The sequence below is a fragment of the Ranitomeya variabilis genome, chromosome 1 (genome assembly GCF_051348905.1).
Source record: "Ranitomeya variabilis isolate aRanVar5 chromosome 1, aRanVar5.hap1, whole genome shotgun sequence".
NCBI lineage: Eukaryota > Metazoa > Chordata > Amphibia > Anura > Dendrobatidae > Ranitomeya > Ranitomeya variabilis.
The window spans coordinates 808,601,075-808,628,009 of NC_135232.1; the positions used below are offsets into that span (position 1 = coordinate 808,601,075).

A 26,935-nucleotide genomic window follows, 5' to 3' on the forward strand; every position below is an offset into this window, starting at 1 on the left:
CGCCCAAACAGTGGTTTACCCCCACATATGAGGTATCAGCGTACTCAGGACAAATTGGACAACAACGTCCGTGGTCCAGTTTCTCCTTTTACCCTTGGGAAAATAAAATAATTGTTGCTAAAAGATCATTTTTGTGACTAAAAAGTTAAATGTTCATTTTTTACTTCCATGTTGCTTCTGCTGCTGTGAAACACCTGAAGGGTTAATAAACTTCTTGAATGTGGTTTTGAGCACCTTGAGGGGTGCAGTTTTTAGAATGGTGTCACTCTTGGGTATTTTCAGCCATATAGAACCCTCAAAATTACTTCAAATGTGAGGTGGTCCCTAAAAAAAATGGTTTTGTAAATTTTGTTGTAAAAATGAGACATCACTGGTCAAATTTTAACCCTTATAACTTCCTAGCAAAAAAAAATTTGTTTCCAAAATTGTGCTGATGTAAAGTAGACATGTGGGAAACGTTATTTATTAACTATTTTGTGTCACATAACTCTCTGGTTTAACAGAATAAAAATTCAAAATGTGAAAATTGCGAAATTTTCAAAATTTTCGCCAAATTTCCGTTTTTTTCATAAATAAACTCAGAAATTATCGACCTAAATTTACAACTAACATGAAGCCCAATATGTCACGAAAAAACAATCTCAGAATCGCTAGGATCCGTTGAAGCGTTCCTGAGTTATTACCTCATAAAGGGACACTGGTCAGAATTGCAAAAAACGGCCAGGTCATTAAGGCCAAAATAGGCTGGGTCATGAAGGGGTTAAACAACAACCACAAGACGGATTTCATCAACCGAAGTATCATTTTACATAGCAAAATCCTGAGGGCAGGTTCACTTTGGACCTGTGGTCACTGATGCACCCTTATGCTGTGTACAATGTCAATATGACTGGCTGAAATAATTGAGCAGAACGCTCAGCTCTATCAGTGCTATAGGTATTGAATGGGTAATCGGGGCGCATGTTTGACCACACACCCCGGTCTTACCGTGCGGAGAATTTGGTGGCTCAGGACCCTCTGTTCTTGTGATGCATAAAGATTCCAGCAGTAGGTCCACAAGTAATCACACATTTTTTCCCGTGTTAGTAGGTGATAGATGTTTTTTGTGCAAATTTTAAAGGTTTTTTTTTTTTGTTAATTTGAAATTTCTGCTGCTTCCCTGAGTATTCTGTGTTGTTTTTTTTTTTTAAATCTGCCATACAGTTACAGATATGTGGGCATTTTTATTTGGCACATTTTTATGGCTCTTATTGTAATAATAAGCAGCCTGATGATAATACATCCACTGAGAATCTGCTAAAGATTAGCACTAAATGTGAGACCCATATCTCCAGTACCGCATGGTAGATTCCTGATATATGACGTACAGTTATGTCATATGTCAGGTCCCTGACTTTGATGCAGGCCTGCAAGCTGAGTTCGCATTTTTCCTGGCAGATGATGACTGAATTATTCAGCCATCATCTGCCTCTAACAGTCGCAGGTGGTGGGCTGCCATGACAGCCGGGGGTCTGCTTGTCATGACTATTCTCCTGTGAAAGCCATTGTTTAGCTGGCGTTCAAAGGAGACCGTGATTTTCGCTATACATAGCAGTGCTGCAGTAATGCTGTGTATAGTACAAGCGATCGGTCCCTAAGGGGACTAACAAAATACAGTAAAGAGTGAAAAAATGTTTTTAAAAGTTCAAATCGCCCTCTTTGCCCCATTAAAAATAGAAACATATACATATTTGGTATCGCTGCATTTGTAAAATTCCGATCTATCAAAATATAAAATCAATTAATCCAATTGATAAACAGTGTAAAATGAAATCAAGACAGCATACTTCAATTTTTTTGGCCGTCGCAATATTGCTATAAAAATCGTTAAACGGAAGGTGCCATCAAAAAAAGTTTTTTCAGCAATTGAAAAAATGTAAAGAATTAATGTTTAAATTTTCTTAAAAAATATTATCGTTTGTTTATAATTTAGTAAAATATGAAAAATAATTTTTAAAATTTGGCATTTCCACTTTTAAACACTAGTGGGAGCAGCTACTGAAATTTGACCCAGCTAGTGTACAACTAGCTCACATTACTGCAGTGCAGTAAATATGGGCTGAATCTGCTCACCTGTGTGTGATGTCACTCCTCTCCTCCCCTTCTGGGTGTTTGCTAAGGTATAAGAGAGGATCAGACTTTAGATCACAGTGAGGAGCCGTTTTGTTGGTGACTGCAAAGTTATACTGACAAGTAGACGGTCACCGAGGATGGCAGGCTGCAACGATTCTATTAGTTGGTGCTGCTCGCTGTATCACACTCACACGCTGATGCTCACATGCTGACGCTAATGCTGATGCTCACGCTCACATTGACGCTCACATGCTCACACTCAAGCTGACGCTCACTCACACTCACACTTCTCACACTCAGCCCAGCACCCTAATTTTTAAGCCGATAAGTAAACACAAACACACACAAACCTACGCGCACATTGTCACCAGCCTATGTAGAAGCGTTAACAGAATGAACGTACATAGGCTGTAACCAGACAGCAACTGTTTAATTTTAAAGAAAAAAAAAATGATAAAAAAGAATTGCTTGGGCTCCCGCGTAATTTTAATAACCAGCAGAGGAAAAGCCGACGGCTGGGGGCAGATGTTTATAGCGTGGTAAGGGGGTAATACCCATGGAGCTTCCCAGGCTATTAATATCAGCTCACAACTGTATGCTTAGCCTTTCACTGGCTATTAAAATGGGGGATCCCCCCCAAAAAGGACGTGAAGTCCCCCTATAATTAATAACCAGCAAAGGCTATGCAGACAGCTGCAGGCTGATATTAATAGCCTAGGAAGGGTCCATGGATATTGCCCCGCCTTGGCTAAAAACATCAGCTGTCAGTCGCCCCAGAAAAGAAAATCTGGTGCTTAGCCTCGCTCTTCCCACTTGCCCTGTAGTGGTAACAAGTAGGGTTCATGTTTGTGGGGTTGATGTCACCTTTGTAATATCAGGCGACACCAAGCTCACAGCTTAGTAATAGAGAGGTGTCTATAAGACACCTCTCCATTACTAAGCCTATAGTTACATGGTAAATAAAGACACACCCAGAATAAAGTCCTTTATCTACTATATAATTGTCTAAGGGTCACTTCCGTCTTTCTGTCTGTCTGTCACGGAAATCCCAAGTCGCTGATTGGTTGTGGCAAAACGGCCACGACCAATCAGCAACGGGCACAGTGCAGCCACGAAATGGCTGCTCCCTACTCCCCTGCCGTCAGTGCCCCCTCCATACTCCCCTCCAGTCAGCACTCACACAGGGTTAATGGCAGCGTTAACGGACCTCGTTATGCCGCGGTGTAACGCACTCCTTTAACGCTATTAACCCTCTGTGACCAACTTTTTACTATTGATGCTGCCTATGCAGCATCAATAGTAAAAAGAGCTAATGTTAAAAATTATTAAAAAAATAAAAAATCATTATATACTCACCTTCTGTCGGCCCCCGGATCCAGCCCAGGCCTTTCCCTTTCCTCTCGACGCTCAGGTCCATGAATTGCGGTCTCGCGAGATGATGACGTAGCGGTCTCGCGAGACCGCACGTCATCATCTCGCGAGACCGCAATGCACTCTTGGGACTGGAGCATCGGTAAACGCCTCGTCTGGATCCGGGGACTGACGGAGGGTGAGTATATAACTATTTTATTTTAATTCTTTTTTTAATAGGGATATGGTGCCCACATTGCTATACACTGTGTTCCAAATTATTATGCAAATAATATTTCCTCATATTTTCTCTAAATTACCTATCTGAATTGCAGTCACTGTTATTTTCCGGTCATCTACTATTCTAGTATAATTGCAATGTTTTGGAAAAAACTGCCTATGAAAACAGTATCTTTTTTAAAACAATAAACACTCAAAATGCATGTTCCAAATTATTATGCACAGCAGAGTTTTCAACCTTTTTTTTTTTATTTTGAACAAAAAAATTGTCAATTGTGAAGTTATAAGCATTATCAGCTTATTACAAAATGAAATCAAACAGTTTTCAAGTGAAAACTTTATTCTAGGTGATGTTACATTTGCACATAGGACCCCTTGTTCGAAAGAAGCTTCTGATCTCTCTCGTCCATTGAATTTGTCAGTTTTTGGATGGTTTCTGCTTCAATTGTTTTGCATGTGGACAGAATACCCTCCCAGAGCTGTTGCTTAGATGTGAACTGCCTCCCGCCAGCATAGACACTCCTTTTGATGATGCTCCAGAGGTTCTCAATGGGGTTGAGGTCAGGGGAAGATGGTGGCCACACCATAAGTTTGTCCTCTTTTATGCCCATAGCAGCCAGAGATGCAGATGTGTTTTTTGCAGCATGAGACGGTGCATTATCATGCATGAAAATTATCTTGCTGCGGAAAGCACGGTTCTGCCTCTTGAACCATGGCAGGAAGTGTTGTTTTAGAAACTCCCTTCAGGGATCATAAAGGGGCCGACAATCTCTCTCCCCATGATTCCAGCCCAAAACATTACTTCACATACTCCTTGTTGGTGCCTTAGCCGTGTTTTCATGGGGTGTCCATCAACCAGCCATCCTCCACTCCATCCATCTGGACCATCGAGCGTTGCACGGCACTCATCGGTGAACAAAACAGTTTTGAAGTCAGTCTTCATGTATCATTTGGTCCACTGGAGCCGTTTCTGCTTGTGTGCAGTGGAGTGGATAGAGGTGGTTGACAGGAAGGCTTACGCACAGCTGCAAACCTCTGAAGGATCCTGCATCTCGTTCTGGGGACGTTGGAGGCACCAACAGCTTCAAAAACTTGTCTGCTGCTATGACAAGGCATTTTTGCAGCTGCTCTTTTAACCTTATGCAATTGCCTGTTGGAAAGAGTCCTCAATTTTTCCTTATCAGCACGCACACGTGTGTGCTGGGAATCAGCTACATACTTCTTGATTGTGCGATGATCACGATGAAGTGTCTTGGCAATGTTGATTGTAGCCATGCCTTGACCTAAATACTCCACAATTTGTTGCTTCTCAGCAGCCGACACATCCTTTTTCTTTCCCATTTTGGCAAAAAATGTAGGCTGCTTAATAATGTGGAACAGCCTTCTTAAGTAGTCTTGCCTTTATTTGGACACACCTGCCAAACGAATTTGCACAGGTATCTGCAATTGCTTTCAGTGATATAAAGAGCCCTGACACACATCACCATCAATGAGTTTAAATGACAAACAAAAAAATTCTAACCTTATCACTCCTAAACTGTATGTGCATAATAATTTGGAACACAGTGTATACTATGGGGGCTGTGCTATATACTACGTGGCTGTGGTATATTTTATGTGGCTGGGCAATATACTATGTCTCTGCTATATACTACGTGGCTGTTCTATATACTACGTGGCTGTGCTGTATACTACGTGGCTGTGCTATATACTACGTGGCTGTGCAATATACTACGTGGCTGTGCAATATACTACGTGGCTGTGCAATATACTACGTGGCTGTGCAATATACTACGTGTCTGCTATATACTATGTGGCTGTGCTATACTATATACTACGTGGCTGGGCAGTATACTACGTGGCTGGGCAGTATACTATGTGGCTGGGCAATATACTACGTGTCTGTGCAATATATTACGTGTCTGCAATATACGTGTCTGTGCTATATTATACGTGTATGTGCTATATTCTACGTGTTTGTGCTATATACTACGTGGCTGGGCAATATACTACGTGGCTGGGCAATATATTACGTGGCTGGGCAATATACTACATGTCTGCTATTTACTACGTGGCTGGGCAATATACTACGTGTCTGTGCTATATACTACGTGTCTGTGCTATATACTACGTGTCTGTGCAATATACTACGTGGTTGGGCAATATACTACGTGTCTGTGCTATATACTACGTGTCTGTGCTATATACTACGTGTCTGTGCTATTTACTACGTGGCTGTGCTATATACTACGTGGCTGGGCAATATACTACGTGGCTGGGCAATATACTACGTGGCTGGGCAATATACTACGTGGCTGGGCAATATACTACGTGGCTGCTATTTACTATGTGGGCTGTGCTATATACTACGTGGCTGGGCAATATACTACGTGGCTGGGCAATATACGTGGCTGTGCTATATATTACGTGGCTGTGTTATATACTATGTGGGCTGTGTTATATACTATGTGGCTGTGCTATATACTACGTGGGCTGTGTTGTATACTACGTGGGCTGTGTTATATTTCTCTGCTGTATCTGTGCATCATGAATCGTGGTATGTGTTTAAAGAGGGGGGCCCCACTGAGACTCTTTTGCCCGGGGCCCTCAAACACCTGGAGCCGGCCCTGGCTTCACTGATTGGTCACGCCCGGCCGCGAACAATCAGCGACAGGCGCAGTCTGCCTGCGAATTGGCGCGGAAATTGAACCACGCTTCGCTAATTGGTCGCGGCCGGCCGAATCCTGTGTATAAATTGCATTATTCTGAAAACTTCATAAATAAACTACATACATATTCTAGAATACCCGATGCGTTAGAATCGGGCCACCATCTAGTTTGAAATAATCACACAGACTCCTTTAATAATCTTAATTAAACCATACTTACTGAACGCCCTCGTCTCCTGCAACAAAAATAAAATAATAAACCACAAATATTCCTCACCTGTCCGCCGAGAAGATAATCCATAATGTCCCACGATGTTCCTGATCACTTTGAGAGCAGTCACATCAGTGATGTGACTGCTCTCAAAGACAGGCGGTGATACACTGACAGGAGTTAATCCCTCCCACATTGTATTACTGAGCTGCAGTGAGAGTTCACCGGAGTTCATGAAATGAATGGGGTTATTCAAAAGTACAATTCGTCCAGCAAAAGACAAGCCCTCAGTTAGCTATATGGACAGAAAAGTAAAAGGTTCTTGGAAGTAGAGGAGGAAAAAATGAAAATGAAAAAACGGAAATTAACTGCGTCATGAAGGGGTTAACAACAACATGTTTGACCTGGTGACAGGTCCTTTTTAAGGTGCATTACAGAATATGTGAAGTATATATGGGGCTATGTTGATGATTAATATATTGCTATGTTCTTTAGAGCTCAGATGATGAAGACCTCTCCGGAAAAGGTCGAAGTCGTCATGTGATTGTAAATAAAAATGACCTTGCTAACCCTAATGAAGTCCTAGAAAGCTTTAAAACGGCAAGAGAGTGCTGGGATCTTTTGCATTCTTCAGAAGCTCTCGATAAAGGTACAGTCAAAAACTGACCATTTGAGTGTTTGGGTTCTCTCCCACTTGCAATGAAATTGGACAAATGCATTCCGATTAAAAATTGGATTGCATTAGGACCATTGTTGTTCAATGCTTCAGTGCTCATCTGTGATTTTTTTTTTAATCAGTTCGGTTCGGATTGCAATCGGACTGATAAAAAAAAAATTGCAGCATGCTGCGAGTGAATGTGAATTTCCGATCGCAATCGCCAATTGAAGTCAGTGGGTGTGATAAAAAAAAACCGTTTACACACCGATGTCCTTGGAAAAGTCGGCAATTCATCTGCCGCTTACAGTAAAATCACAGAGTGACAGGTTAGAATAGATATATACACATAGGATAGGTGAATATATAGATGTCAGTGACACACACATATACATATGTGTAAATATTACATAGATAGAAGAAAAGCCGGCAATTCAGCAGCCACATACAGTAAAATCACAGGGTGATATGTTAGAATAGATATATATATATATATATATATATATATATATATATATATATATATATATATATATATGTCAGTGACCTATAATTAGTACAGTGTGTGTGTACTAACTAAATTTTTTTCAGAAAAAAATGGCGTGGGCTCCTGCGATAATCACAGCTGTTTACTTAGCCTTTACTGGTCATTATATATCTCACTCGCATATTTATATCTCTCTTTCTGTATTTATGTAATCGCTGTCTCACTCTCAATCTCTCTCACACTCGTCCGACTTTTCCGGATCAAAATCGGACCAAATTTTTAAACGCTAGTGTGTCTCCGGCCTTGCTATGTGTACTCCCCACTTCTGTATTTATCACCCACTCCTTGTTTTGGCTCATAAATACTGATGTAAAATACTGACCAGATACTGAACATGTGAACGTGGCCTAAGGGATAGTTCCCACTCCTCACTAGTGCTGTATTTACCAGTCACAGTGGTCCTGAGTTGGTATGGCCAAGCAGTTCAGTGCACCCTCCCACCTACTTTTTTCCCCATTCGTCTCCATTCTTCTCTGTAAAGTTGTCAATGAGGGAAGAGGGGCAGAGGTAGGTGGAAAACCAAAAAGTTGGGTAGGCCCACTAAACTGTTTGGCCACACCTAAGGGTGCATCGAACTCCTGTGCTTTGTTTGAGCGGTCATTTTGGTCTGATAGACTCCGTTCCACAAGCAGACAAAGTGTCTCTTGCAAGTTACTTCTCATCTGTTCTGCCAGCATGGTTAGAATAATTGCAATGACAACCCTGGTGCCATCAGTAGAAGTCTCTAAGGCTGCCAGGAGATGGGGAGGCACGTGTGGTTTCTGAACCCCTGGTTGAGGAACGCTGCATTAGTAAATTATTAAAACAGGACCGACAGCCTAATTGCAAATTTAATGCACATTTCAAAACTATTATTTATTATATGCATGATATGTAGAGCAGCAGCACAGGACTAGGCGGACATAGCTTGGGAGGATGTGCATCACATTTTAAAACTCCGTTGCTTGAGAGAAGATTTTACATTTTTTTGTTTTTAAAATTCATTGCAAATCCCACCTGCTCTCCATTTTATGTATACGTAGAGTTCTCCCGAATTTGCTTACCATGGAAGACTGACACTTGGTTGTGGCTAAGGATATTCCTCACAGATATGGTCATTTATCAGGTAAGTGCCTTCTTCTCTTGTGATATTCGATTTTATCTGTACGCAGTGAAGAACATTCATTATTTGAGGTTTAAGATTTGTGTGCCTTAATGTATGAAGTGCCTCTGGTAAATGGAAAGTGACTCTCCTAGGAGGACAGGCTTTGATGGCGATTTAGTATGTGTCGTAGAAACTTTGTGGCAAGCTCGACACAGGCATTGGTTTAGCTGGAAATGCCCATGGTTTCATTTAAAAAAAAAGAAAGTGTAGGGTAAGCTGCTACACCAAGCCCAAATTTGCAATGTTTTTTGGGTGCAAATTTCTGCCACAAAGTAAGCCAAATATTAGATGTAGTCGGACGTGTCTACAGATGTGCCTTATTTATCATCCAGAGTTAGCAGCTGTAATAAATGTGGCACATTCTAACTCCTTAACAACTGTCGCTGTACACTTTTACTGTATGGAGTGGGCTCAGTAGCGGAGTCTGCTCTGTGCAGCGCGGGGATGTTACATAGCCTGCATCCTACAGTAACTGATGAATCAGGTTATCTTAAAGGGAACCTGTCACCCCCAAAATGGAAGGTGAGCTAAGCCCACCGGCATCAGGGGCTTATCTACAGCATTCTGGAATGCTGTAGATAAGCCCCCAATGTATCCTGAAAGATGAGAAAAAGAGGTTAGATTACTCACCCAGGGGCGGTCCAGCTGCGGTCCAGTCCGATGGGCGTCGCGGGCCGATCCGGGGTCTCCTATCTTCATTCCATCACGTCCTCTTCTGGTCTCACGTCCTCTTCTGGTCTTCACGCTGCGGCTCTGGCGTAGGCGTACTTTGTCTGCCCTGTTGAGGGCAGAGCAAAGTACTGCAGTGCGCAGGCCCTGGGCCTCTCTGACCTTTCCCGGCGCCTGCGCACTGCAGTACTTTGCTCTGCCCTCAACAGGTCAGACAAAGTACGCCTGCGCCAGAGCCGCATCGTGAAGACAAGAAGAGGACTTGATTGTAAGAAGATGGGAGGCTCCGGACCGGACCGCGACGGCCACCGCAGTGGGACTGCCCCTGGGTGAGTATAATCTAACCTCTTTTTCTCATCTTTCAGGTTACATCGGGGGCTTATCTACAGCATTACAGAATGCTGCAGATAAGCCACTGATGCCGGTGGGCTTAGCTCAACTTCCATTTTGGGGGTGACAGGTTCCCTTTAAATGCGGCTGTGATCGCAGGGTGCCGATCAGTTCCCATGACAGCCGGGGGGCCTTCTGAAGGCCTCTGTACCTGCTATTTGAGATCTGCAAAGAAACACAGTCTGTGGCTGGGCTTTCTAGGTGATCATCAATTTTGCAGTACACTGCAGTACAATAGTATTGCAGTGTATTGTATAGGCAAACAAAGGATCACAAGTTCGAGTAACTTAAGGAGACTAATTAAATATACTGTAAGGCAGGGATGTCAGACTCAAATACACAATGGGCCAAAATTAAAGCTTGGACAAAGTCGTGGGCCAACGTTGATATTTACTGTAAAAAAAAAAGTCTACAACTGAGTAAATTTTTCCTTATCATCAACTATAATGATGAACCTTTTCATATGGAAACAAACTTAAAAGGGTTGTCCCATGAACAAAGTACATTTCAGTTAATAGATTTTAGAATCAAGATAAGTTTCACAATTGGATATGGTAAAAAAAAAAAAAGGTTCCTGTCCCGAGAATCTTATAAATTCGCCCCTGTGTCTGACCATGCAGGAACATGGTTGGTGATACCATACGTTGAGGAGAAAATAAAGGAATGGGATAGTGGTGTAGGGATAGGATCAATCTGAACGGAGTGGGAGAGCATAGTGGTAACAGGTATGGATGTTTGTAAGAAACTGCTGAGAGGGGAGTACAGGATAAGATAAGGTTATGTGGCCAGAGCTATTAACAACTGTTCAAGCTAGGGTCAAGAGGTTGGAGTGGTGGTACTAGATGCCTAGAAATGAAGATGAGGTGGAAGTCATAAAAAGGTTGGTAAAAATGTGTTCACAAAAATTGCAAGATTAGTGGGAACCTGTCAAGTGCATAGGTACAGATATGGGGTGTATTAGAGGGGGAGGGGATATGTGTGGGTAATGGGAGCAGTAAAGAGGAAGAATGCTGATACGTAGGTGTGAGTGTAAGGACAGGCAGAACATAGCGTAGGCAGAATAGTGAAAATGGCATGTGGTCAGCAAGCAGGCTTACCTTTAAAGGGATAGTCGGGACAAGGCCAGTGGTGAGACATAGTGATGGTGGAATAGTATGCAAGAGGAGATAGGCATAACATTACAAGGCAGAATAGGTCTAACCGCTTTTCCCCCACAAAAATACAGTAAAAAGGAATCAAAACATTGCACGTATCCCACAATGTTGTCGGTAAAAATGTCCGCTCTACCTGCAACAAAAGAAGCGCCCCACTACTGATCCATCGATGGAAAAATAAAGATGTTACAGACTTCAGAGAATGTCAACACAAGCCAAAATGGTTTTGCGTTTTTATTTATTTTTTTTTTTTTTACAAAGCTCTGAATTTTGCCAGATATACTAAAACGGTCTAATCTTTAAACAGTGTAAGCAGAATATATAGCTATATATATGTAAACTTTAGAAGTTTGGTACCGCCATGGCCTGTTTACACTGTCTAAAATTTAGACTGTTTTAGTACCTCTGTCTGTATCAGCTTAACCTGGAGTCATGATTTGGGTTTACTTGTCATCCATTTAGTTACACCATATATACAAGCGTTTTACAACTTCCTTTTTCTTTTATAAGATATATTCTTGTATTGTTTGAGGGACTGATCTTTGCAAAACTTTTGAAAAGGTACAATTTCTAGTTCAACATAGCACATTTTTGTGGGTTCCCCCCAAATCTAGTCCATTTGTTAATACATATTTGGCAATTGAAAGCGTTTGGGATGTTTCTTTAATATACTTTTCATTCTAAAGGGACAACACAAGAAAGCAATCAACAGTCTTCATCTCATGGCAGCCCTGCAAGGGCCTCCTTCACCAACACAACAAATGATGAATCAAGGAAACTTAGAACAGCAGAGGTCTCTCATCCAACTTGCAGCCTGCCACTTTGCCCTAGGGGAATATAAGGTTGGAAATGAGAAAAATTCAATTATTTCTCTTCATCAAGACTTTACATACATTATTATCACTGTCACTAGTGTGGCTGGCTACCCCTATCAGTATGTATTTGGAATGTGGGAGGAAACCGGAGAACCCGGAGGAAACCCACGCAAACACGGGCAGAACATACAAACTCCTTGCAGATGTTGTCCTTGGTGGGATTTGATCCCAGGACCCCAAAGCAACAGTTCTAACCACTGAGCCCCCATGCATAAGCTAGTTTTTGTATAATGGTGCGTGCTCTGTTGTCTGCCAAACAATTGTTTGATTCTATTTCTCCTGCTCTCCCATACACAGGAACACTTGGCTCCTGCCGAATGTTTTTTTTGGCAGAGACTTATCTGCACAACAAACAAAAGGATCGTACACTAGTGTGAACAAAACCTTATTTAGGTTGTCACACACATTTTCAGGAGTAGTAGTCAGGTTTTTTCAAAACCTGCTTTTCAGTAATTTTCACAAAAATTGTCATTCTTGTATTTATTTTCCAGTATAAGTGAATAATACAGATAAGTAATATTTTGTTTTCTCGTCTTTCAGCTAACATGTGAGAAGGTCCTTGATCTAATGAGTTTTATTGTGCCCCCACCACAAGAAGTTTCAAAGACAAAGGATGAGCCCAAAGTTAAGCCTAAATTTAGGAAAGGTATTTATACATGGTTAACCATAAAGGATCCTATACTAGTCTTATAGGATCTGTTACACTTTTTAAATGAAACTATTAATCTGATTAGTGATGTTGTCAAAGAAAACTGACTTTGTACTTTAACCCCTTTTGATAATGACGTAGCATTTCATTATAGGGCTATTCCCAGTATTAAAAGGATAGGCAATAACTGTCCGATCTCTGGGACCCCAACAGTCCGGTGAAATGGGATCTGAAATGCTCTAATGGAATGATGTGAATGCATCCATTTGACTACCGGAGACGGCTCTTGACTTTCTCCAGTCGTCGTATGCCGCATGTATGTCCACCGCTCCTTTTCGATGTACGTGGAGAATTGTAATGCAGTAAATGTATGGAGGCGAATGCATTTTTTCATATTAGGTTGGCAATATCCGGGGAGGAGAAATACTTCAGCCTGGTACAAAAAATGCAGAGGGTTCCCTTTGCAGCTTATTCGGTAAGAGCTATAGCTTGTCAAATAAGCCCTGACCCAATCAAATTCGCTCATGTCTAATCCCCGGTGGCCAGTTCTAGCCTTTTCGCCACCCCATCCCTCTCCTCGGAGCAGGCTCGGAGAAAAACGGTGGTCACGGTGACCTTCCCCCTTCTTGTAAGGGGTTGACACAGTTTTCTGTACCATCCGGAGACAATGCGGGAAGGAGGACTCCTTTCTTCCTGTAACCCTCATCCACCCGAGGGCTCCTGACGATGTCCTCATCAGTTAAGAGGGATTCGGGACTCGCCTTTACTTGTAGATGAAGCACTACCTGCCTCTACCAACCATCGCCGCCATTGCCACCGCACAGGACATGGCAGCGCTGAAGGAACACGGCCATTTCTTTAGGCCCGGTCTAGGACTTTCGTTAACTCCCTTCTCCTGTAGCCGCGCCCCCTTCCCGGCCTTTTTTGCCTCTCACCGTGCTACTTCCGAGGGCGTGCTTCTCTGGCCCAATGAGAGGGCTGGTTCCCTCTCCTTCCGTTCTGGCTGGATTGTGCCATGCCCCCACACCGCATTATCATCAGCGCGCGTCTTCTCCACTCACTTTTTCCTCCTATCACAGTGCCTCCTCTCCTTGACTGGTACACGTCCCCGGCGGGATAGCCAATCGGAGGGATCACTTCATCCTGATACCTTGCTGTAGATCAGCCCGCTAAGCCCACTACAGCACACCGTCCTTTGTTCATTACAGCACGGTGCACAGCCTGCTTTCTCCTGCACGCACCGCTTCTCTCCAACATCAGCTGCATCTACAGCCATACAGGGGGACACAGCCAACCACATAGTCTCCTGCCTGGTCGTCGCTGACATCTGGTAAGCTCTGCTTTTTTCCTTCCATAGCCCTCCACAGCAGTATCACTAAGGCTCAACTTGTGCCCAACCCTGGGAAGGCCTCTTTCTGCCTTACTAAACCTACTATTCATTATTCACTATGCCTGTGCCTTCTGCAAAAAGAAGTGGTCCTCAGGTCAGCCTTCTCATTTTTGTCAGTCCTGCAACCCTTCTACCATGTCTGCACCACAGGAGCCCCCCACCGCCTGGGATGAGAGCACACCCCTTCCTCCAAAGTGGCTATTGCTATGTCTCAATCGGTCTCCGACCTGACAAAGGTGTTAGTCCCTGGTCTCGGTCCTAGAGCGCCTACCAAACCTGTGCTCCGAACGCCTCACACGGTGATTCGCATGCACCTGATCGCGACCCTTATAAGGATAGATCGGGTACAAAATCAAGGAAGTGAGCTCTTTCCAGTTCCTCATTCAGCTCCCCAGGCCCCTCTACATCCTCCAGGATGCCCTCCTTATCCCATGCCCCCTCTTCTGAGACAGCTTTTGGATTGGATGTGGATTCCCAGTCAGTTTCTGAGTCTGATACGGACCAGAACTCAAAATTGCAAGATATAGTTGATAGCCTTATCTTGGCAATTAGCCAAACTCTTGAAGGATGAGACCCTTGTCCAGGAGCACTCTGTTTCTTTCAAACGGGTAAAATGTCCTTTCCGGACGTTTTCCAACCACGGGGTTTGAAGCAATAACGTCTGAGCCCTGGGAGCACACTGAGAAGCGCGTCCCAGGAAGGAAGCAGCTGGATATTCTTTGTTCTTTATCCTTTTAGTTCAGGCCTCGTTAGTAGATGGACGGAGTCCCCTACCTTTGATCCACCAGTCTGTCTTTCAAGACTGTTTTGTCTCTGCCAGATGGTGCATCTCTCAAGGACTCTACGGATAGTCAGCTTTTGAAGCATCTGGCGCCTCCCTCTGCCCCATTTTTGCCTTTATCTGGGTAGCAAAATCCATGTTCCCCATGGTTACCTGTGTCTCCCAATGAAGGCTCCAAGAAAGAGATTTTACGGTGAGTACCAAAAATCCCTCTTATTTAAGTCGTGAAAACGAAAAAATGTTTGAGAAATTTGTTTTTTTTGCTTATGTCGCCATTTTCCGAGATTCCTAGTGTCTCCATTTTTCGGAATCTGGGGCTGGTTGAGGGCTTATTTTTTGCTCTTCAAGCTCATGTTTTTATTGATACTCTTATAGAGTAAATACAATGTTTTGCTCGCCTATTAATACATTTTATTGCAATGTTGCAGCCACCAAAAAAGGTAATTCTGGCATTTCAATTTTTTTTTTCTCATTATGCAGTTTATCAATTGGATTAATTTACTTTATATTTTGAAATATCCCACATTTTATTTTTTTGAATGGGGAAAAGGGGGGGGGGGACTTGAACTTTTTTATATATACTTTTTATACGTGTTTTTTTTTTTTTACTTTTTACTGGCTTCAGTAGTCCCTATGCTATGTGTAGCAGAAATCCTGATCTATGAACGCCGGCCACAACCCGAACCCCGGCTCTCATGACAACCCATCGGGGCCCAGCGATCATGTGACTTGGGTGCTGATGGTTGGGATTTGTGACATTCTTCCAGCCGGTTGTGTTAAATGCCATTATAAGTGATTGACAGCGGCGTTTAACTGCTGCGGGTGGATATCGGATCCATCCATAGCTGTTGGTCACATGACAGCTGATCAGATCAGCTGCCATGTGCATGGAAAGATGCTGGCTCAGTGTCAGCCCACATCAAAGACGGGGAGGCGACCTATGACTTATCTATACATCCAAAATATGAGTGTGTGTTCAGGATTTTTGGGAAACAAGCGTGCATCCAATTACAAAAAGCTGGTGGATGAGATGCTCATGTGCTACCTTAACCCCTTCACGACATGCCCCGTACTAGTACTGCGCATGTCGTGTCTCCCCATTTGATGTGGGCTCCGGCGGTGAGCCCACATCGAAGTCGCGACATGTCAGCTGTTTTGTACAGCTGACATGTGCGCACAATAGCGGCAGGTGGAATCGCGATCCACCCGCCGCTATTAACTAGTTAAATGCCGCTGTCAAACGCTGACAGTGGCATTTAACTACCGCTTCCGGTCGCACGGCCGGAAATGCTCACATCACCGACCCCTTCACATGATAGGGGGTCAGCGATGCGTCAGCATAGTAACCAGAGGTCTCCTTGAGCTCAATTCAGCTACATAGGAGCGATCTGATGATCGCTGCTATGTAGCAGAGCCGATCAGGCTATGCCAGCTTCTAGACTCCCATTGAGGCTATTGAAGCATGGCAAAAGTAAAAAAAAATGTTTTAAAAAATATGAAAAAAATATATAATAAAAAAAATATAAAAGTTTAAATCCCCCCCATTCGCCCCATCCAAAATAAAACAATAAAAAAATCAAACATACACATATTTGGTATCGCCTCGTTCAGAATCGCCCGATCTATCAATAAAGAAAACACATTAACCCCTTTCTGACCTCAGACGGGATAGTACGTCCGAGGTCAGAAGCCCCGCTTTGATGCGGGCTCCAGCGGTGAGCCCGCATCAAAGCCGGGACATGTCAGCTGTTTTGAACAGCTGACATGTGCCCGCAGATCTGCCCGCACCTATTAACTAGTTAAATGCCGCTGTCAAACGCAGACAGCGGCATTTAACCGGCGCTTCCGGCCGCGCGGCCGGAAATGAGCGCATCGCCGACGACCCCCCCCGTCACATGATCGGAGGTCAGCGATGCTTCTACATTGTAACCATAGAGGTCCTTGAGACCTCTATGGTTACTGATCCACGGTAGCTGTGAGCGCCACCCTGTGGTCGGCGCTCACAGCACACCTGCATTTCTGCTACATAGCAGCGAACATCAGATCGCTGCTATGTAGCAGAGCTGATCGCGTTGTGCCTGCTTCTAGCCTCCCATGGAGCCTATTGAAGCATGGCAAAAGTAAAAAAAAAAATGTGAAAAAAATAAAAAAATATAAAAGTTTAAATCACCCTCCTTTCGCCCCAATCAAAATAAATCAATAAAAAAAAATCAAACCTACACATATTTGGTATCGCTGCGTTCAGAATCGCCCGATCTATCATCAAAAAACAAGCATTAACCTGATCGCTAAATGGCATAGTGAGAAAAAAATTAGAAACGCCAGAATTACTTTTTTTTTGGTCACCGCGACATTGCATTAAAATGCAATAAAGGGCGATCAAAAGAATGTATCTGCACCAAAATGGTATCATTAAAAACGCCAGCTCGGCACGCAAAAAATAAGCCCTCAACCAACCCCAGATCATGAAAAATGGAGACGCTACGGGTATCGGAAAATGGCGCAATTTTTTTATTTTTTTTTTTCAGCAAAGTTTGGAATTTTTTTTCACCACTTAGATAAAAAATAACCTAGTCATGTTAGGTGTCTATGAACTCGTACTGACCTGGAGAATCATAATGGCAGGTCAGTTTTAGCATTTAGTGAACCTAGCAAAAAAGCCAAACAAAAAACAAGTGTGGGACTGCACTTTTTTTTGCAATTTCACCGCACTTGGAATTTTTTTCCCGTTTTCTAGTACACAACATGGTAAAATCAATGATGTCTTTCAAAAGTACAATTTGTCCCGCAAAAAATAAGCCCTCACATGGCCAAATTGACGGAAAAATAAAAAAAGTTATGGCTCTGGGAAGGAGGGGAGTGAAAAACGAACACGGAAAAATGGAAAATCCCAAGGTCATGAAGGGGTTAACCTGATCGCTAAATAGCGTAGCGATAAAAAATTTTGAAACGCCAGAATTATGTTTTTTTGGTTGCCGCGACATTGCATTAAAATGCAATAATGGGCGATCAAAAGAACATATCTGCACAAAAGTGGTATCATTAAAAACGTCAGATCGCCACGCAAAAAATAAGCCTTCACCCGACCCCATATCACAAAAAGTGGAGACGCTACGGGTATTGGAAAATGGCACAATTTTTTTTTTTTTTTAAGCAAAGTTTTGAATTTTTTTTCACCACTTAGATAAAAAATAACCTAGACATGTTAGGTGTCTATGAACTCGTAATGACGTGGAGAATCACAATGGCAGCTCAGTTTTAGAATTTAATGAACCTAGCAAAAAAGCTAAACAAAAAACAAGTGTAGGATTGCACTTTTTTTGCAATTTCACCGCACTTGGAATTTTTTTCCCGTTTTCTAGTACAAGACATGGTAAAACCAATGGTGTTGTTCAAAAATACAACTCGTCCCCCAAAAAACAAGCCCTCACATGGCCATATTGATGGAAAAATAAAAAAGTTATGGCTCTGGGAAGGAGGGGAGCGAAAAAACGAAAACGCAAAAACGAAAAATGGCTGTGTCTTGAAGGGGTTAAGCTTGGGAGTACACATGTCTCTGAAGATGCATTTTTTCCATTCCCGCCTCGACTTCTTCCCAGAGAATTGTGGAGCCGTCGGTGATGAAAACGGTGAGAGATTCCTTCAGGACATTGCTGCCATTAAGAAAAGTTATGTAGGGAAATGGAGCCCGGCAACGTTAGGAGGCAACTGCTGGACAATCAATGGATGCTCCAGAGCTACACTGCAAACTGCAGGCCAAGAGGAAGAGCCATACTTGAAATTACAATAAATTTAGTTATTTACACGAAAAATAAATTGGCGTAAACGAGAACCACTGACATAGGAATAATAAAATCACTTTTTTATTGTAGCCAAATAGTAAAAATACAGAATCAAAAAAACTGTGAGATCGTAAAAATAAAGACCTCGTGCAATTATATTTTGGGAGTACTCAACTACTTACTTTATTTACCTTAGGGGAGAATATGCATTATTGATCCTCGCCCTACATTGATTGTGTTTTTTGAACATTTTTATATTGATAATTGTAGTTACTTAGTTGTTTATTATGTACTTTGGCTCATTTAATGATGGTTTGTCATAAAAATGCCCAATAAATGTGTGGAAGGTTTTTGCTAATTTAACCTTGTAACCATGAATTGTGTATTTCATTAATTTCATTGCCCCATGTCTCCTTTTTTAAAAACTAGAGCTAATGATTTGGCGATATGATAATATTCTGTTCCCTTATGGTCATAGAAATGTAAATATCCTCATTTGAATGCATTTGCAAGGAATTTGTGAAAATTTGTTGATAAGTGTTATAGATTATTATAAAATATTACTAAACTAGTATTTGTGTTTGTATTCTAGGCTCTGACCTCAAGCTGTTGCCTTGCACTAGTAAATGTGTAATGCCTTATTGTTTCCAGCTATTATTAGCAAGCATAAAGGTAAGAAGCTTACTATTGTGACTTAAAGGGCTTGTGCAGTTTGGAAAATCCATGGTAACATTATTCTATATTAAAGGTAATCTGTCAGCAGGAATGTGCTATCTCATCTAAGAGCAGCATGATGAAGGCAAAGAGACCCTAAGGGTACTGTCTCACAGTGGCACTTTTGTCACTACGACGGTACGATCTGTGACGTTCCAGCGATATCCATACGATATCGCTGTGTCTGACACGCAGCAGCGATCAGGGACCCTGCTGAGAATCGTACGTCGTAGCAGATCGTTTGGAACTTTCTTTCGTCGCTGGATCTCTCGCTGTCATCGCTGGATCGGTGTGTGTGACACCGATCCAACGATGCGTTCGCTTGTAACCAGGGTAAACATTGGGTTACTAAGCGCAGGGCCGCGCTTAGTAACCCGATGTTTACCGTGGTTACCAGCGTAAAAGTAAAAAAAACCAAACAGTACATACTCACATTCCGGTGTCTGTCCCCCGGCGTTCTGCTTCTCTGCACTGTGAGCGCCGGCCAGTCGGAAAGCGAGCACAGCGGTGACGTCACCGCTCTGCTTTCCGGCTATGGTGCTTACACAGTGCAGAGAAGCAGAACGCCGGGGGACAGACACCGGAATGTGAGTATGTACTGTTTTTTTTTTTTTTACTTTTACGCTGGTAACCACGGTAAACATCGGGTTACTAAGCGCGGCCCTGCGCTTAGTAACCCGATGTTTACCCTGATTACCCGGGGACTTCGGCATCGTTGGTCGCTGGAGAGCTGACTGTGTGACAGCTCCCCAGCGACCACACAACCACTTACCAACGATCACGGCCAGGTCGTATCGCTGGTCGTGATCGTTGGTAAATCGTTATGTGAGACGGTACCCTTAGTCTAACATATCTCTTGGTTACTGGGTGCAGCCGTTGTTACACAGAGTTCTTAGATGTAGAATGCAGCAGACCTGAGAAAGCTAACCCCGCCCACACCAGGCTCTGTATATGTAGTCTATTGACAATTGGCAGCTTACCAAAGGAGGGGCGGAGTTAGACTAGCAAGCGCTTGCCAGCTAGTCATAGCAATGATAATGTACTAGTGATAAAGCCTTCATTGTAAGTAATCAGCATCACACAGCCTGATAAGTGACACATTGCTGAATTCAACCCCCTACCTCATGCTGTCCTCAGATTACCGTATTTTTGGACAGTAAGACGCACTTTTTTTGTTCCAAAAATGGGGGGTGCATCTTATAGTCCAGATATACCTGCTCTGGCTATGGTGGGGAGGTGGGGCAGCGGGTCACAGGAGGCTGGAGCTGGCAGCTGCAGCTAACTCCTGTGCCCGCTGTTAAAGAGAAATGAATATTCACTGCATTCCACGCCCATGGGCTTGGAGGGCAATTGTTATTCATTTCTCTTTTAATAGTGTCTTGGTATGATTCACCCCCAACCCCGTTCCTGATGTGCATGGCCCCATCCTTATGATTGGTCCCCACCCACCCCCAATCTGGTATGCATGGCCCCATCAGAAAACATTAAAAAAAAAAACATTACACTTACCTTCCAGGAGCTCCCTCGCGCTGCTTACAAGCATAAAGCAGCTGCTGGCACCAGAACAAGATACTGCGAGGGCTCGCCGGGAGGGTAAGTATATATTTTTTTTAAATGTTTTCTGATGGGGCCAATCATACCAGAACAGGGATGGGGCTATATATACTAGGAGGAGATGGGGGCCCTGCATACCAGGATAAGGATGGGGGCCATGCATACTAGGACAAACTGGGATCCATGCATACCAGGATAGTGATGGGTCCATGCATACTAGGACGAGATGGGGGTCCTGCATACCAGAATAGGGATGGGGGCCATACGTACTAGGACGAGATGGGGGTCCTGCATACCAGGATAGGGATGGGGCCCTGCATACTAGGACGAAATGGGGTCCCTGCATGCCAGGATAGGGATGGGGCCATGCGTACTAGAATAGTGATGAGGGCATTCATTCCTGCCAGGATAGGGATGAGGGTGTTCATTCCTGCCAGGATAGGGATGAAGGGGATCGTTCTTACCAGAATAGGGATGAGGGGGCCATGCATACCAGGATAGGGATGATGGATCTATGCATACCAAGATAGGGATGAGGGTTCCAGGGTAGGGAAGAAGGGGCCTTGTGTATCAGGATGGGGAAGAGGGAACCATATATACGAGGATAGGGGATATTAAGTACAGAATTGACCACATTTTTTGCTTCAATTTTTTTTTCCCCCAATTTCCTCCTCTAAAACCTAGGTGCGTCTTATGGTCCAGTGCGTCTTTTAGTCCGTAAAATACGATACATACCAAAAATTTGCTGACAGATTCCCTTTAAGAAGTTCTGAGTTGACAGAAGTAGGGGTTCTCTGTTCAGTCCTGCCCTATATTAGCCATAGCAAAATGTCTACAAACAGTGTTTCTCACTTTGAAGAATGGATATGCCTGAGAGTTGTACATGTAGCCTATTGATCTAATAAGAACTGTGCAGTCTTTGACTCTCCCTGCACGGGCTCTGCTAAAAAATGTAAAAACTTTTTGCTGAGTTTAGTTTATTCGCAGATTACCTTTGATTGATACTACTGTAGGACAACGTGTATTGGACAAATACAGCTGGTGAAATAAGTATTGAACACGTCACCAATTTTCTAAGTACCGTATTTTTCGGACTATAAGACGCACTTTTTCCCCAAAAAAATTGTGAGTAAAATGGGGGGGGGGGGGTGCGTCTTATAGTTCGAATGCAGGCTTACCTGGTTGGTTGTGGCAGTGGTGTGGCGGCGGCAGAGGTGCGGGGATGATGAGGCGCGGTATGGCGAGAGCAGAGTCCCTTCCACAGGTGAGGTGACGCCGCGGCCCGGTATCCAAGGCGAGTAGCAGAGCCAGGTGAATCACGGCTTTCTCGGTGGCGGCGGCCATCTTCCTGAGGCCTCGCCTGCGCAGATTGAGTTCTCTGCTTCCCAGGGCTTCAGGAAAATGGCCGCGGGAGGTCGCGCGTGCGCAGACTGAAATCGCGGCGGCCATTCTTCTGAAGCCGAGTTCGCAGATTGAGATCTCGGCTTCAGGAATAAGGCCGCCACGATCTCCATCTACTCACGCGCCTCAGCGTCACCTCACCTCTGCCACCACCATGCCTCCCGTGACCCTGCTCTGCCACTGCCTGCCCTCAGGTAAGATACCTTAAATTTGGACAATAAGATGAACCCCCATCTTATAAAAAATCTTTTTTTCTGCAATTTTCACCCCAAATTTGGGGTGCGTCTTATGGTCCGGTGCATCTTATAGTCCGAAAAAACGGTAAATATATTTCTAAAGACACATTTGACATTAAATTCCCATCAGAGGCAAATAAATCAAACAATAAATGTCCATAAATTGTGTGTAATACTGAGAAATGACACTGGGAAAAAATATTGAAGACGCTTACTGAAATGTATTTAATACTTCGTACAAAATCCTTTGTTGGTGATGACAGCTTCAAGATGCCTTCTATATGGAGAAACTAGTCACATGCATTGCTCAGGCGTGATTTTGGCCCATTGTTCCACACAAACCCTCTTAAAATTCTGAAGGTTCTGTGGCCTCCTTCTATGACCTCTGAGATTTAGTTTCCATAATTTTTCTATCGTACTCTGGTCAGATGATTGGCTGGGCCATTCCAGGAGTTTAATTTTCTTTCTATGAAACCAAATGAGAGTTTCCTTGACTGTGTGTTTAGGATTATTGTCTTGCTGAAATGTCCACCCTCGTTTCATTTTCATCATCCTGATAGATGACATCAGATTTGTATCAATAATGTCTTGGTACATTTGTCCATTCATTCTTTTTTCAATTATATGAAGTTTGCCAGTGCTTTATGCTGAAAATTAGCCTCACACCATGATGTGTGTATTATGGCATCCAAAGAGTTACATTTTGGCCTATCTGATCAGATTATATTCTCTCAGTATTTGACAGACTTCTCTAAATATTTTGAGCAAACTTTAAATGGGCTTGAACATGTTTTTTGTTCAGCAATGGAGTCTTGCATGATGAATTTTAATGTGCACATAGGTTATGGAGATTGAATGCATCATTTAGGCTACATTCCCAGGATGAGCTTTTGCTGCATATTTTTGCTGTGTCAAAAACGCAGTGTCTTACAGTTCCAGCAGAGTGGATGGGACTTATAGAAATCTCTGTAAACTGACTTGAGGTGCGTGTTTCAAATACGCAGCATGTCAATTTCTCTTGCGGGTACGCTGAGTTTTCTGTGTGGATTTTCATCTCAGACTTGCATTAAATAGAAAAATCCACAGGTAAAAAACACGAGTTTTCAATGCTTTTTCACGGCGGAAACGCATGAAAAACGCATGTAATCCGCACTTAAAGGTATCAATAACGTTTTGTCAAATCCAAATTCCAGGAAGTATCAAAAACAAAGCAGCTTTATTTAAAGCGTGACACACACCAGAAAGAAACTAAAAACGCAGCGTCAAAAACGCATGTTTAAAATAACACACAAAAACAATGAAAAACCACAAGTGACGTAATTTAATTAATAGATGCAAAAATTCTGAAACATGAAATGCTCATTGTGGGAACGTAGCCTTTTAGTTTTCTTTGAAACAATTGTACCTGCTGATTAGAGATTTTGTCTGTAGCGCTCCATAGGTAGTCCTTGTCTCTTGGAGAACTCTTCTGATAGTTCTTTTCACTCCTCTGTCTGTCTTAAATCTTGCAGGGGAAGGGGGGCACCTGGTTGTGACCTGTTTGTTGAAATTGTTTTTTCCACTTCTGGATTATGGCTCCAACAGTTCTTACTGGAACCTTCAGTATTTTAGAAATTCTTCTGTAACCGATGCCAGCAGTATGTTTGGCAACAATAAGGTTGCAAAGGTCATGAGACAACTGTCATGTCAGACGCTGTTCAGACTAGGTCGTCCGACAGACAGCGGTAATTCCGCTGTTGACCACTATTTGCTCATTGGCATCTTGCTAGATTTTGTCTAGCTGTTCCGGGGTTAATTTACCTGATCCTCGGATTGGAAGCTGGGCCATTCCCATGGCCTTTAAATACTTCTCCTGTTCATTGGGCGTGGCCGATTATAATGTCACGGGGGAACTAGGTAAGCGAGAGCTAAAAACCCGGGCCCCTGCAGTTTCCCTCAGACTAGGGAAATCCTGACTGATCCTCTACCTGGAGTTTACACTGATGGTGTGCATGTCCAGGCCTCGAACCTCACCCTAAGGGTCCCTTTCCACTTGCGAGCGTTAAATCGTTCCGATTAACGGACCGAAAAAACGGAGGAAAATCATGCGAGTGTCATGCAATTTTTTCTCGCAACATTCGTATCACATCCATATGACATCCGTATTGCTGTCCGATTTTTACGCACCGGTGTCCTTTGAAAAGCCGGCAAATCAGTGCTGTGCACAGTAAAATCACACTGACAGGTTAGAATAAAATAGATATATACACATAGAATGTGTATATATATATGTCAGTGAGACACCTATATATGTATATTTATATTTAATGCAGCGCTAGATAGCATAAAAGCCGCTAATTCAATTGCCGGCTTTTGCTCTCTCCTTCCCAAACCCGACATGATATGAGACATGGTTTACATACAGTAAACCATCTCATATCCCTTATTTTTTTGCATATTCCACACTACTAATGTTAGTAGTGTGTATGTGCAAAATTTAGGCGCTGTAGCTTGTAAAATAAAGGGTTAAATTGCGGAAAAAAATGGCGTGGGCTCCCGCGCAATATATATAGGCGTCTCACTGACATATATATATGTATATATACCTATTCTATGTGTATATATCTACTCTATTCTAACCTGTCAGTGTGATTTTACTGTACACCGTGCTGAATTACCGGCTTTTAAAAGGACACCGATGCGTAAAAATCGGACAGAACTCGCTTGGTGCGAGTGCTGTGCGATTTTTTTCTCGCACCCATTGACTTGCATTGGCGAGTCTCGTCCGAGAATCGCAGCAATACGCAGCATGCTGCGATTTTTTTCTCAGCCGATCCACATTTTTCTCAGTCCGATTTCGGCTGAGAAAAAAATCGCAAATGAAAAGACACCTATTAAATAACATTGGTCCGAGTGCAATCCGATTTTTTATCGGATTGCACTCGTCCGTTTTCCTCGCAAGTGGAAAGGGACCCTTACTCCTGTAATAGCCCTAGGCTGATACCTCCGCCCTCTACCCAGTGAAGAGGTAATATTCCAATACCCACAGTTAGCACAGACAAGGATAAAGGAAAATATACACCACGCCGCAGTCACTCAGGAATACACTATAAATGTGCAGGGCAAAATAAATACAAATATAGGAAGGAGTAAATAAGACTAAGGAAAATACACCACCAGCAACGAATCTCCAACAACCAGCTCTCCACTCCAGACCGAGATAACAACGCACAAGACAGAAGCTATAATCGGCGACGCCCAATGATCAGGAGAACTATTTAAAGGCCATGGGAATGGCTCAGCTTCCAATCCGAGGATCAGGTAAATTAACCCCGGAACAGCTAGACAAAATCTAGCAGACGCCAATGAGCAAATAGTGGTCAACAGCGGAATTACCGCTGTCTGTCGGACGACCTAGTCTGAACAGCGTCCGACATGACAACAACTCACTGGTTTTAAAATCGGGTGTTTCTTTTGTGACACCCCAGTAATGAGACACCTTTATATAGGACCAGATTTGAACCAGCTGATATTATATTTCACGAAGTAATAGGATTAATTTTTAATTACTAATATATTTCAGCCGGTGTCATGACGTTCCATGGCTTTTTGCACCTCTCTTCATGTGTGCAATACTTTTTCCCTTTGTCATTTCTCATTATTACACATACGGTAACTTAATTTATGGATTGATTTCTTTGCCTGTGTGGATTGGATGGGTTGTTTCTGACTTCTGGTGAGAATTTCATGTTAATATTCATGTTAATAGCACCTTTAGAAATATTTTTACTTAGAAAATTGGTGACCTGTTCAATACTTGATTCACCTGGGGTCAAACTTTGCAGTATAATGAAACCTACTTTATAGAATAACTGAACTTCATGTTTATATGTGTCCAATAACCACAAATATTGCTAAATATCTAAATTGCCTTATATGCTAAACAGGTATTGGCCAAAGTTTAATGATTTAGGTTTCCTTACAGATGTTAGCTGTCTTGTGACTTTATAATGGAAGAATGCTGTAATCAATGAAACATGTCATCTTTTCTCATGTGGCTTTAATAATCAAAAGTTTCCTTTTTTCTTTGTTGGAACCATTAGCTAAGTTGCTAGAGAACATACCGTAATTCTGTACCACCTGCACATAAAGGATATGATGGCTAATGTTTGCCTTTTCTTCTTTAGCTCAGAGCCTTCTCTGATAATCGAGATGATATGGCTCTTGGTCACCTGATTGTGTTACTGCAGCAGGACTGGCCCAAAGGAGAGACCCTCTTCTTAAAAGCTATAGGAAGGATTTGCCAGCAAGGAAACTTCCAATATGAAAATTTTTTCAACTATATCACAAGTATGTTTGTATCATTCTCACTTTTTAGATTTGTATCTACCATTCATACTCATACATGTAAAGGAATTTTTGGCTTTGTTATT

General features: G+C 42.8%; 1 protein-coding gene across 2 annotated transcripts in view; it reads left to right on the forward strand.

The window, feature by feature from the left end:
• Positions 1-26,935, forward strand: part of INTS10 (integrator complex subunit 10) — a 49,378-nt gene that overhangs the window by 14,790 nt on the left and 7,653 nt on the right. For both annotated transcript variants that reach the window (XM_077274221.1, XM_077274222.1), the window contains exons 10-15: positions 7,078-7,231; positions 8,807-8,889; positions 11,828-11,983; positions 12,557-12,662; positions 19,211-19,290; positions 26,690-26,852. In XM_077274221.1, coding sequence (XP_077130336.1) covers positions 7,078-7,231; positions 8,807-8,889; positions 11,828-11,983; positions 12,557-12,662; positions 19,211-19,290; positions 26,690-26,852 — 742 coding nt within the window. The remainder of the gene's footprint in view (positions 1-7,077; positions 7,232-8,806; positions 8,890-11,827; positions 11,984-12,556; positions 12,663-19,210; positions 19,291-26,689; positions 26,853-26,935) is intronic.